Source organism: Notolepis coatsorum (assembly GCF_963971535.1).
Source record: "Notolepis coatsorum genome assembly, chromosome: 2".
Lineage (NCBI taxonomy): Eukaryota > Metazoa > Chordata > Actinopteri > Aulopiformes > Paralepididae > Notolepis > Notolepis coatsorum.
In genome coordinates, this window is record NC_140166.1 from 31921701 (window position 1) to 31934120 (window position 12420).

At 46.1% G+C, this 12420-nt stretch overlaps 1 protein-coding gene across 1 annotated transcript in view; it reads left to right on the forward strand.

Annotated features, from left to right (window-relative positions):
• Positions 1-457: 457 nt before the first annotated feature.
• Positions 458-12420, forward strand: part of rtn4r (reticulon 4 receptor) — a 93980-nt gene continuing 82017 nt past the window's right edge. Inside the window, exon 1 of the mRNA XM_084307912.1 lies at positions 458-507. Coding sequence (XP_084164038.1) covers positions 486-507 — 22 coding nt within the window. The 5' untranslated portion in view covers positions 458-485. The remainder of the gene's footprint in view (positions 508-12420) is intronic.

The following is a 12420-nucleotide window of genomic DNA, read 5'->3' on the forward strand; positions in this document are numbered from 1 at the left end:
TCGGAATACAACGGGCTGATCCCACCGGATATGTATTGCAGTGTCAATAATGGATTGAATGCAGATTTTTCGCCTCTCTTTTTGATTCTCTACTACACCTACGCAATACTTTGAGCCCTTTTTGGGGGGCTGTTTGCGCGCCTGTTCAGGAGGCGTCGTCCGTCCCGTCCCGCGTCCAGTCTCGTATAGTCCCACTTTGGATTGTATTGTATTATAGTTGTGTATCTCTCGCCAGCCACTGGACCAAATGACTGAGCGCGGTTCCAGCCGGAGACGTGGCTCCCAGTCCCCGCTCGGGAAGACCTACGGCTGAAGTTTGAAGGGGAGCGGGCGCCGAGGCGGTCTGTCTGTCTGTCTGTCTGTGACTATCCGTGGATTTGCAATTATCAATACATTGCAATAGAGAGAGCGGATATACTGTCGATCTTGACGAACAGGAATCCTTCCACTGGATGTATACATCTTGAGGATTTTATTCGTAAATCATGATGGCCACTATTGTTGATGGTAAGTACTGTACATATTAGTCAAGCTGCCTCTATATAAAGTTTAGACGTAAATTGCGCACTAATAAAAACCGACATCCAGCAATGTCATCGCGCAAGGCTTACTGCTCTGTCGAGAACTTGGCACCGACAGTGCCAGAGACTGGAATGGGGGGGGGGGGCAAGGTTCGTCGTCCTAATTAGAGTTTACTCTGCTTGCTGATTTGGCTTTGTTAAACTGGAACACGAGATAAATTATATCAATGCAGTAAACCACCTCGAAACTAACAACCTCGCGTAGTGCGTCTATATTTAATCGTGCACAAGAAGCGCTGGCTATTGCGACTGTAAACAACCTTTATCGAAGCCATGTTAATTGGGACATCTCATTGTAACTGGTATAACGTGTATGACAGTGTGTGTGTGTGTGTGTGTGTGTGTGTGTGTCCGTGCGTGCGTGCGTGCGCTATGTTTTTGTGTATGAAAAAAGAAGAATCGAGCCACAAAGTCTGTGTGCGTGCGTGAGCGCGAGCACCAAAGCCCGTGTAGTGTCTGCAGCACTGCACTGGTATCATGTTATTATTCTGGTATGTTCTGGCTGGCCCTCATCCGTTCTGGCCCCGCTCAGCTCTGTGTGGAGAGGGTTCTGACGACGGAACCCGCAGATGGTTTTCACGGCGGCCCGCGTATTCTCTCCCGCCCCTTGGCGTGTGGCATAGTCGCCCTCCGGGTGCTGCCACCTTAATGACTGGGGGGATTGGGCCATCATGCAGGTTTCACCATGTTGGACGGTAATTGGAGCTTTTCTAATGAGGACAGGAACGGGCATCTTTTCCATTTGGAACTGGCCAAGGATTTAATTGATCCACCGTGATAGACTGTGGGTAGTAAACGTGTAGTGTGTGTGTGTGTGTGTGTGTGTGTGTGAGAGAGAGAGAGAGAGAGAGAGAGAGAGAGAGAGAGAGAGAGAGAGAGAGAGAGAGAGAGAGAGAGAGAGAGAGAGAGAGAGAGAGAGAGAGAGAGAGAGAGAGAGAGAGAGAGAGAGAGAGAGAGAGAGAGAGAGACAGACAGAGTGAGAGAGAGAGAGAGAGAGAGAGAGAGAGAGAGAGAGAGAGAGAGAGAGAGAGAGAGAGAGAGAGAGATTGTGTGTATATGTCTGTCTGCGTGACTGTGTTATAGGTATACTAGCTCAATATTGTAATGTGATATAAATATAAATAAATGTATCATATCATATCATATCAATATAGTTTGTTTTACAATTTAATTACTAAGACATATTTAGGAAAAGTGTGGACTGGGAACATCACAGCTTTTATTGAAACATAATTATAAACATTACAAATATGCAAATCGTCTCTTGGACTACCCTGGCAGTCGGAGTGTTACGCTTTGGGCTACTTTAGCTTGGAGTTCTGCTTTGCAAGGGATTATTGTTAGTAAAAGGCAATTAACGAGGATGTTGAGAGCTTGTGGATTACAGTATATCGTCGGCAATATGCTGACGTGGAGGATGCTATCGACTTTATAGTTGGTCAATTGGAAGGAAGCAGGTGCACTTGGTGCTTTGGGGAGAAAGGCTGGTCTGTTGTGCAGGTTCTCTGTAGACTTATCTCGTGTACATAAATTAACCAAAATGTAGGAACGAATTGTATCTTTTGTGTCGTACACAATAGCATTTTGAGCGCTCAATATGGTCACTATAGGGCCCAGTAAGAAATAAAGGTTGAAAGGTTCTTGTTCGCACGGCCACAGTCAGTGCATACAGCCTGCACTGGGAAACACAGATGATTAGGTGACATTAATGTCAGATACTTGTTTGGGATTTTGGCCCAGGAACGTCAACGAACCCCCTATTCTTTATGATAGACACACTGGGTTCTTTAAGGACCGAAGTGAGTCTAATATCTCATTCAAACCAAATCCAAAGAGCCATGACAGAGTGTTCTTTACTGAGCTATCCAGGACCACGAGAGTATGTGGTGGGGGGCGGTAATGGGGATGAAGTGGGCACCTGTCATGAAAACACCCCCCCCCCCCATCTCACCCAAACCGTAACATTGCAAAATATTTGGCAGGAACATATCAACACTGTAAAACACACCACATGCCACAAGCTGGACGAACACGGGACATGTGCCTCAAGCTGGTGCCTCCTGAATTCTCTCACAGGCCCTGGAACCGATACAAGCACTTCCTCCTCTTCCTTGAGCAATGGCATGCATCGAATGTGCTGTTTGCCTACAAAACAAATAGTAGGCCAGAGCAGCAGCAGTCCTAATCTATAACTATGACCATCTGAGTTCCTGAGCCAAAATCCTCACATCAACAACCGCCGTGCTGCCTAGTGAGAGAGAGAGTTCTGCAAGGGACTGCATGCAGGCTTGGGCCAGACCATAGGGCCAGGACCATGGAGAAAGCTGGTACCCATACTTAGCTCAGAGAGTTCTGCAAGGGACTGCATGCAGGCTTGGGCCAGACCATAGGGCCAGGACCATGGAGAAAGCTGGTACCCATACTTAGCTCAGAGAGTTCTACAAGGGACTGCATGCAGGCTTGGGCCAGACCATAGGGCCAGGACCATGGAGAAAGCTGGTACCCATACTCAGCTCAGAGAGTTATACAAGGGACTGCATGCAGGCTTGGGCCAGACAGACAATCAGTGACTACTTAACAAGGTTCACAAAGCTTGAGTGTCCTGGTGTCTGATGATCTATTCACTGGTGTAAAGAAAGCTGACCAACCTAATGCTGTCCCACTGTCCCACATGCAAACTGTCCTGGCCAGGTAGAAGAGTATGGGATTGATGAGGAGGCCTTCCAAATGGACTACTCCATCAGTGATCAGACAAGTAAATCCCTGTACACAACATTGGCATGGAGAGACAGGTGGACCAAAGACTGAGAGAAATAGTCACATGGAAAGCAGTCAGTGGGTCGATCACCTTGTAGAAGAGCCAGGAGCTGTGGACAGATTTCCTCCTACCGGGGTCTTCAAGGCAGCAGCCCGAGCTAAAAGGAGGTTGCACTCAACAGTAAACACATGAAGGAGACGTTTGACAGAGATCACCATGCCACATCCAGATGCTCTCATGTCCTACCTGGGCAGGAGGAGTGACCGAACCACACTGGTACATGAGAAACTCCAGCAAAGCCTTGACAGACTGGCGTGTGTCATCTATCGTCTTCTTAAGTTATTTCCATGCCACTATGACTGAATAATAATGAATAATGAATGTTTCAATTTGAAATAAAAACTATTGTTAACAAAGTATTACAAATTATACAATTATACATTTTTATACACTAGTATTAGCAGACAACAGGACTAGTGAGGGCATACAAATGGAGACAATTAAAATGTTCTGTGTTATTCTTTAATTTTCAATGGTGGGGGGGTTCTTTTTGAGATACAGAGTTTTTTTTTCTTAAGCAATCTTAAGCAATTCCCAAATGTGCATCTTCAAATTGTGAATTTAAGATGACTTCTTTCATTATTAGGAATATCAGCACACGCACTGTTCAGAAGAACTGTAGATTGGGTGATAATAATTATGACTCAGCTTGCCTGGATATATTAAATGACAAACCAACGCAAAACACACTGACAAGTTAGAGGGACCAACAATATAGATACACTGTAAGAAGAAAAGCTGCAAGAAAACGGTAAATGTCTGGCATCAATGGTTTCCAAATACTTACTGTCAAATTACAGTAAAATCAAATACATCTACAGATCACAACCTTTATTTAATTGTTAATATTTTGATAAAAGGTAATTTACTGTATTTTTATGGTATTTACACTTAAAGTAGAAAAACAAAGGTAATCTGTAAAATAATACAGTGAATTTCCTGTGATTTTTTTTTTTACAGTGTATAAACACCTCATTAGAGCTGTGCTGGGCGTCTCAAGGACGAGAGTGTACCTCACTATGTAATATATAATGGAACTCACTCTTGCCCGCTATTTCCTCCAGAGCGATGGACAGCTGGGTGTTTCCCAGTGTGGTTGTATACTATCTGCACTTGGTGCATGACTGCAGACTGAGGTGTGCAACACGGAGCAAATCAAATCAACTGTAAGGTGCAGTGTGCTGTTAGATAACACACGCCCTGTCAATTCCAATAACCGTGTGAACGACACATCTGTATGAAACGACTGCGGGCAGCAGAAAACCTACGTGACGTTGCGTGTATAACACCTGTGTCTCCATTGTGAGTCCATGTGCGTTCAGAGGTTTGGTCAGACCTTAGAGGCCTTAGGTAGGTGCTAATGAGCTGTTTGATGGACCTGTGCACGTGTTTGAGAAACATTTAACACCTCACGCACGCACGCACACACACACATGCACGCACATACGCACGCACGCACGCACGCACACACACACACACACACACACACAGACACCACAGTGCTTATGCAATATGCTTTGTACGCTGTGTTCATTACTTGGCTGAAACTGCAGGATTGTCGCAAAAAAGCAGCAGCTTACCACGGTGCGGCAGAGTAATGCTGTTTTTCGCTTCTCGCACAAGAAAAAAAAATCAAAGAGGCACATCTAGTTGTGCATTCCCTTTGAAACGGTATGTCACTGGCTGATGCAAATGCAAGTGTACGCCACTTCATTGGCACAGAATGGCCCCCGGTTCCAGAGATCCTATACTGATGTATTTGCATCATCCCAACCGCTGTTGTGTGACACACACACATAGACACACAGACACACACACATAGACACACACACACATATACACACACACCTATGTCAGACTTAGACTAATTGGTATCCCTCTCTCAGGTACCCTGATTTGTTGTGTCTTGTGTTTAAAATGTCAAAACTGAGGAGTGACTGCAACGTCACGGTGACCAATCACAGCCACTCTTATTGTCTGGGACCAAATACGGCCACGCCCCATTCCCAGTAAAAAGTGGGAATCTCTAGAATGGGTTTCGGGCGACGCTGTATACGGAAGTGGCTCTCAAGGTGATGATTAGACAACACTTTCTGTTGTCAGTTAGATGGCAGCATTGGTTTAAAATTAAAAGGTGAAAATGTTGAAAACTACATGAATACATTTCCCAAGAGCGTTAGCACAGGTCACAGGTCACTGGGATGTGTCTATTCTTTGACATGATCTGAACAGCGGTAAACTATTACTGCAACCTCGGTATAGTGACCGCGAATGGTAAACTAATTATCTTAACAAAAGTGCGCTGGTAGCGTTACATATGTTGTCTAAAGGGGGATATATGGTACAATTTAAGATTTGAATGATAATCGGCATATAAAGGACAACATAAAGCATCGTTAATTTGTAAGAAACCTCAATGAAAACGGTAATATTCGCTATTGTTATGAAAATGTGCTAGAATCCTATAAAAATGTGGACGCATTTGGTCTACGTTCCGTTAATTTATACACTTTTGCACCCAGTCAGCACGTGATCAGACACCTCTGTGGGAAACCTTCTGCTCTGGGAGTGTCTTCCCTCTCTCTGTGTGTTGGGTGTCTTCCCTCTCTGTGTGTTGGGTGTCCTCCCTCTCTGTGTGTTGGATGTCTTCCCTCTCTGTGTGTTGGGTGTCTTCCCTCTCTGTGTGTTGGATGTCTTCCCTCTCTGTGTGTTGGATGTCTTCCCTCTCTGTGTGTTGGATGTCTTCCCTCTCTGTGTGTTGGGTGTCCTCCCTCTCCGTGTGTTGGGTGTCTTCCCTCTCTGTGTGTTAGGTGTCTTCCCTCTCTGTGTGTTAGGTGTCTTCCCTCTCTGTGTGTTAGGTGTCTTCCCTCTCTGTGTGTTGGAGTCCTCCCTCTCTGTGTGTTGGAGTCCTCCCTCTCTGTGTGTTGGGTGTCTTCCCTCTCTGTGTGTTGGGTGTCTTCCCTCTCTGTGTGTTGGGTGTCTTCCCTCTCTGTGTGTTGGGTGTCCTCCCTCTCCGTGTGTTGGGTGTCTTCCCTCTCTGTGTGTTGGGTGTCTTCCCTCTCTGTGTGTTGGGAGTCTTCCCTCTCTGTGTGTTGGGTGTCTTCCCTCTCTCTGTGTGTTGGGTGTCCTCCTTCTCTGTGTGTTGGGAGTCTTCCCTCTCTGTGTGTTGGGTGTCTTCCCTCTCTGTGTGTTGGGTGTCCTCCCTCTCTGTGTGTTGGGTGTCCTCCCTCTCTGTGTGTTGGGTGTCTTCCCTCTCTGTGTGTTGGGTGTCCTCCCTCTCTGTGTGTTGGAGTCTTCCCCCTCTGTGTGTTGGGTGTCCTCCCTCTCTGTGTGTTGGGTGTCCTCCCTCTCTGTGTGTTGGGTGTCCTCCCTCTCTGTGTGTTGGGAGTCTTCCCTCTCTGTGTGTTGGATGTCTTCCCTCTCTGTGTGTTGGGTGTCTTCCCTCTCTGTGTGTTGGGTGTCTTCCCTCTCTGTGTGTTGGGTGTCTTCCCTCTCCATGTGTTGGGTGTCCTCCCTCTCTGTGTGTTGGGTGTCTTCCCTCTCTGTGTGTTGGGTGTCTTCCCTCTCCGTGTGTTGGGTGTCTTCCCTCTCTGTGTGTTGGGTGTCCTCCCTCTCTGTGTGTTGGGTGTCCCCTCTCTCTGTGTGTTGGAGTCCTCCCTCTCTGTGTGTTGGGAGTCCTCCCTCTCTGTGTGTTGGGAGTCTTCCCTCTCTGTGTGTTGGGAGTCCTCCCTCTCCGCGTGTTGCCTCTGTGGGAAACCTTCTGCTCTGGGGGCATCTTCCCTCTCTGTGTGTTGGGTGTCCTCCCTCTCTGTGTGTTGGGTGTCTTCCCTCTCTGTGTGTTGGGTGTCTTCCCTCTCTGTGTGTTTGGTGTCTTCCCTCTCCGTGTGTTGCCAGGCAAAGCCAATAGAGCAAAATGAATGCATATAAAACCATTTAAGTGGAACTGAATGCTTTTTCCTCTGGAGTTTTAAGCCCAACAGACAATGAGGGAATTATTTCTTAGATTGGTTTAACTCTTTTATTTATTGATGTATTTTATTTATTTATTTACTTATTCTTTTGGTAGTGCCTCGCCAAGAAAAGGTGCTCTACTTTCAGTAGTAGTGTGCTCGACGTGGGATGTGAGGTGGCAGAAATAACTGCTGTGGATATTTCAGGGGCCAGAGAGAGACGGACGGCACAGCGCCTCCCGGTGGCGGTTAACTGACACGGAGACATGGCTTCCCCTGGGGAAATAGATCTGTCTTTATGGGTGTGTTATGAGGAGCAGAGGAGAGGTATGTGTTGTATAGGAGGTATAACATGTGGGTGTGTGTGAAAGAGCGAGAGAGAGATGTGGAGATAGTGTGTGTGTGTGTGTGTGTGTGTGTGTGTGTGTGTGTGTGTGTGTGTGTGTGTGTGTGTGTGTGTGTGTGTGTGTGTGTGTGTGTGTGTGTGTGTGCGTATGCAGGTGAGACGCATCTCACCCCCAGTAGCTCACCTTCTGGCATATACCGACGTCTCATTGTTCTCTAGTTAACGGCTATTGTTCAATGCGTTTCTCAGGTGCCTGACGTGTGAATTTGACAAATGAACAGATGCACCAACGGAGGCAGATAAAAATAGCATCGCAGCCGTTCCCCGTCGTCCGCGGCCTCCCAGGGGACTGATTATTTCCAGCGATAAACAGCGTTGCATCCTCGCCAAGAGTTCTAATTGAGGGTTCACAGATAAGGGAGATAAGAGCTTATCCTGATTGGCCGAGGTCAGCGGCGCACAGGGACCAATGGAAAATGGAAGTGCGACTCATTCCCATGAGGCTTTGAGATAAACCTCGGAGGGTCAGTCAACACCAGCACTTTCTGTGCAACATGTAGTTTTGGTGGCGTTAAGCTGATGGCGCTGCCCAAGATCCGGTTACAGTACAGAACCACCCGGTTACAGTACAGAACAGAACCACCCGGTTACAGTACAGAACAGAACCACCCGGTTAGAGTACAAAACCACCCGGTTACAGTACAGAACAGAACCACCCGGTTACAGTACAGAACAGAACCACCCGGTTAGAGTACAGTACAAAACCACCCGGTTACAGTACAGAACAGAACCACCCGGTTACAGTACAGTACAAAACCACCCGGTTACAGTACAGTACATCACCACCCGGTTACAGTACAGTACAGAACCACCCGGTTACAGTACAGTACATCACCACCCGGTTACAGTACAGTACAGAACCACCCGGTTACAGTACAGAACAGAACCACCCGGTTAGAGTACAGTACAAAACCACCCGGTTACAGTACAGTACAAAACCACCCGGTTACAGTACAGTACAAAACCACCCGGTTACAGTACAGTACAGAACCACCCGGTTACAGTACAGTACATCACCACCCGGTTACAGTACAGTACAGAACCACCCGGTTACAGTACAGTACATCACCACCCGGTTACAGTACAGTACAGAACCACCCGGTTACAGTACAGAACATAACCACCCAGTTACAGTACAGAACCACCCAGTCAGTTACAGTACGTAACGACCCAGTTAGTTACAGTACAGAACGACCCAGTTAGTTACAGAAAAGAACCACCAGGTTACAGTACAGAACCACCCAGTTAGTTACAGTAGAGAACCACCCACTCAGTTACAGTAGAGAACCACCCAGTTACATTACAGAACCGCCCAGTTAGTTACAGTACAGAACCACCCAGTTACATTACAGAACCGCCCAGTTAGTTACAGTACAGAACCACTCAGTTACACTACAGAACCACTCAGTTACAGTACAGAACCGCCCAGTTAGTTAGAAGTACAGAACCACTCAGTTACAGTACAGAACCGCCCAGTTAGTTAGAAGTACAGAACCACTCAGTTACAGTACAGAACCGCCCAGTTAGTTACAGTACAGAACCACTCAGTTACAGTACATAACCACCCAGTTTCTGTACACAACCACCCAGTTAGTTACAGTACAGAACCACCCAGTTACAGTACAGGAAGGAAAGAGCAACAGCTGGGCACTCCGATGATGTGCCGTTCAAAAAAAAAACACCAGCACCATCGGCGATGCAGATAATGGCGTCTTCAGGCATTGTTGCTTATCTTCAGATGAAAAAATTTACAATTCCCGCACTCACTTTTTCTCTGCTTTTATTGTCGTCAACGTTTCGGCTATTCAGCCTTCATCAGGACAGTGGCATTGTTGCTTATCTTAGCTTGAACTGTCTTTACGGCACTACTAGAATAGCCTTTGTTCCATTATCATAAAATAATAAGTTAATCCGGTGCACACCAGAGTGTTCAAATAACTTTTTAGTCGAATTCATAGTCATATAAAACAGAAAGAAAAAGAAAGCCACAATGTAAAACGCGTTGTTCGCTACAATGACTGAATTACATTTAAAAAGAAGATTTGATCACTCCTAGTGAGAGCAGGATTACTTTGGTCTTGAACATTGTATTGTTCATGCTCTGGCTACAGCATGGACGAGCAGCGTGGCTGTGAACAGGGCACCCATAGATCCTCATTTTACATAAGTTAGTTATTATGTTTTCATAAAGCCCATAGTTTACCTATGGATCTGCCCTCTGACCATCAAAGAGCCTGTCGTGGACGTGTTGCTGTGTTCAAGCTATTCTCATGAGTTCCTACCTTTAGTAGCATTTCCTACAAATGTGCCTGTTTCCAGCGCTAACCATAACCCTGCCCCTAATCCTAACCCTAATCTTAACTAGTCCCTTAACCTAACCATGACCATATCATAACCCTAACCTTAAGCTAACGCAAACCTTGTTAATTGAATCACAAAAGCCACAGAGAAGTGCCAGCAAGAGAACCAGAAAAAGTATATTTTCGTAGTTCATAGGAAATGCTACGAAATGCGCAACTTTTTGTTGCATATATGCTACACATTCCACATGAGAACACGTTGCTGGGTTAGTGTTTGGTTTGGAGACAGACCGACATATCTAACCAGGAGACAGACTGACTGTATCTAACCAGGAGACAGACTGTCTGTATCTAACCAGGAGACAGACTGACTGTATCTAACCAGGAGACAGACTGACTACATCTAACCAGGAGACAGACTGACTGTATCTAACCAGGAGACAGACTGACTGTATCTAACCAGGAGACAGACTGACTGTATCTAACCAGGAGACATACTGTCTGTATCTAACCAGGAGACAGACTGACTGTATCTAACCAGGAGACAGACTGACTACATCTAACCAGGAGACAGACTGACTGTATCTAACAAGGAGACAGACTGACTGTATCTAACCAGGAGACAGACTGACTGTATCTAACCAGGAGACAGACTGTCTGTATCTAACCAGGAGACAGACTGACTGTATCTAACCAGGAGACAGACTGACTACATCTAACCAGGAGACAGACTGACTGTATCTAACCAGGAGACAGACTGACTGTATCTAACCAGGAGACAGACTGACTGTATCTAACCAGGAGACAGACTGTCAGTATCTAACCAGGAGACAGACTGACTGTATCTAACCAGGAGACAGACTGACTACATCTAACCAGGAGACAGACTGACTGTATCTAACCAGGAGACAGACTGACTACATCTAACCAGGAGACAGACTGACTGTATCTAACAAGGAGACAGACTGACTGTATCTAACCAGGAGACAGACTGACTGTATCTAACCAGGAGACAGACTGTCTGTATCTAACCAGGAGACAGACTGACTGTATCTAACCAGGAGACAGACTGACTACATCTAACCAGGAGACAGACTGACTGTATCTAACCAGGAGACAGACTGACTGTATCTAACCAGGAGACAGACTGACTGTATCTGAATGAATGAATGAAAACTTTATTAACAGATTGCCGAATGGGTACAGTGCAGTACAGCTCAATACATACAATTGTTAAGGGGATGCAGACCAGAGAAAGACTTTCGTCTTGTTTCCACCAGGGTCCCCCATTTCCAATTCATCGTAACATATATGACATACATGACATACAGATAGACAGTACTGCTACATCTATACATTTATGACATACCAGATTTGCAATTACAGTACTGTATTTGTGATACAAAAAGAGTCCAGAAAGAAAAGAGTATATACATTAGGCGTAGAAACTGTACATTGGATTGGGTAGGTGGGGGTGGGACTGTACATTGGAGGTGGTTGGGGGGGGGGGGGGGGGGGGGGGGGGGGGTAGGAGTGGGGGGGGGGGGGGGGTGTTGGCGGGGGTTGTGTTCGGACATTTACAGGGGCCAGTTTCGAGTTGCAGTCTCCCTTAGGTGTTTTTTGAGAGTGTTTTTGAAAGTGGGTAGTGATTCACATTCCTTTACAGCTTTGGGTAGGGCGTTCCACATTGATGTGGCATAATTGCGAAACGTGTTTAGTCCCTTGTTTGAGCCGAATCTGGGTTTAACATGATTTGTGGAGCTCCCTCTGGTGTTGTGATCGTGGTATTCACTGACCTTTGGGAAGTATTTAGTCATGTACATGGGTACCTTGGTCGTGTAGTGTATCTTGTAGACCAGGCCCATTGCAAGTTGCTGTACTCTGTCGTCTACTCTAAGCCATCCTAGGTTGTCAAAGTGGGCAGGGGTGAGGTGGGTTCTAGGAGTAAGGTCAAGCAGTAGTCTGACCAGTTTGTTTTGAGATGTTTGTAATTTTGTTTTTAGCGCCTTTGAGGTGCTTTGGTACCATGAGGTGCAAGCATAGTCGTAGTACCCTTGAATGAGTGCTCCTGCTAGAGTCTTCAGGGTATTCTTGTTTACCAGTGAGGAGATCCGGTACAAGAAACGAGTTCGTTGGTTGACTTTTTTTATTACATTGGATGCCATTTTGTCACAGGAAAGATTTGCCTCTAGGATGGAACCCAGGTAGGTAATATCTTCTTTCCTTGTGACAATATTGTCACCCACTGTAACTGAGAAGCCGTCGGTCTTGCTGAGTTTGTTATTTGAACCGAAGAGAATGGACTCTGTTTTGCCCATGTGTAATGATAGTTTGTTATCAGCGAGCCATATGCAGATTTTGCTTA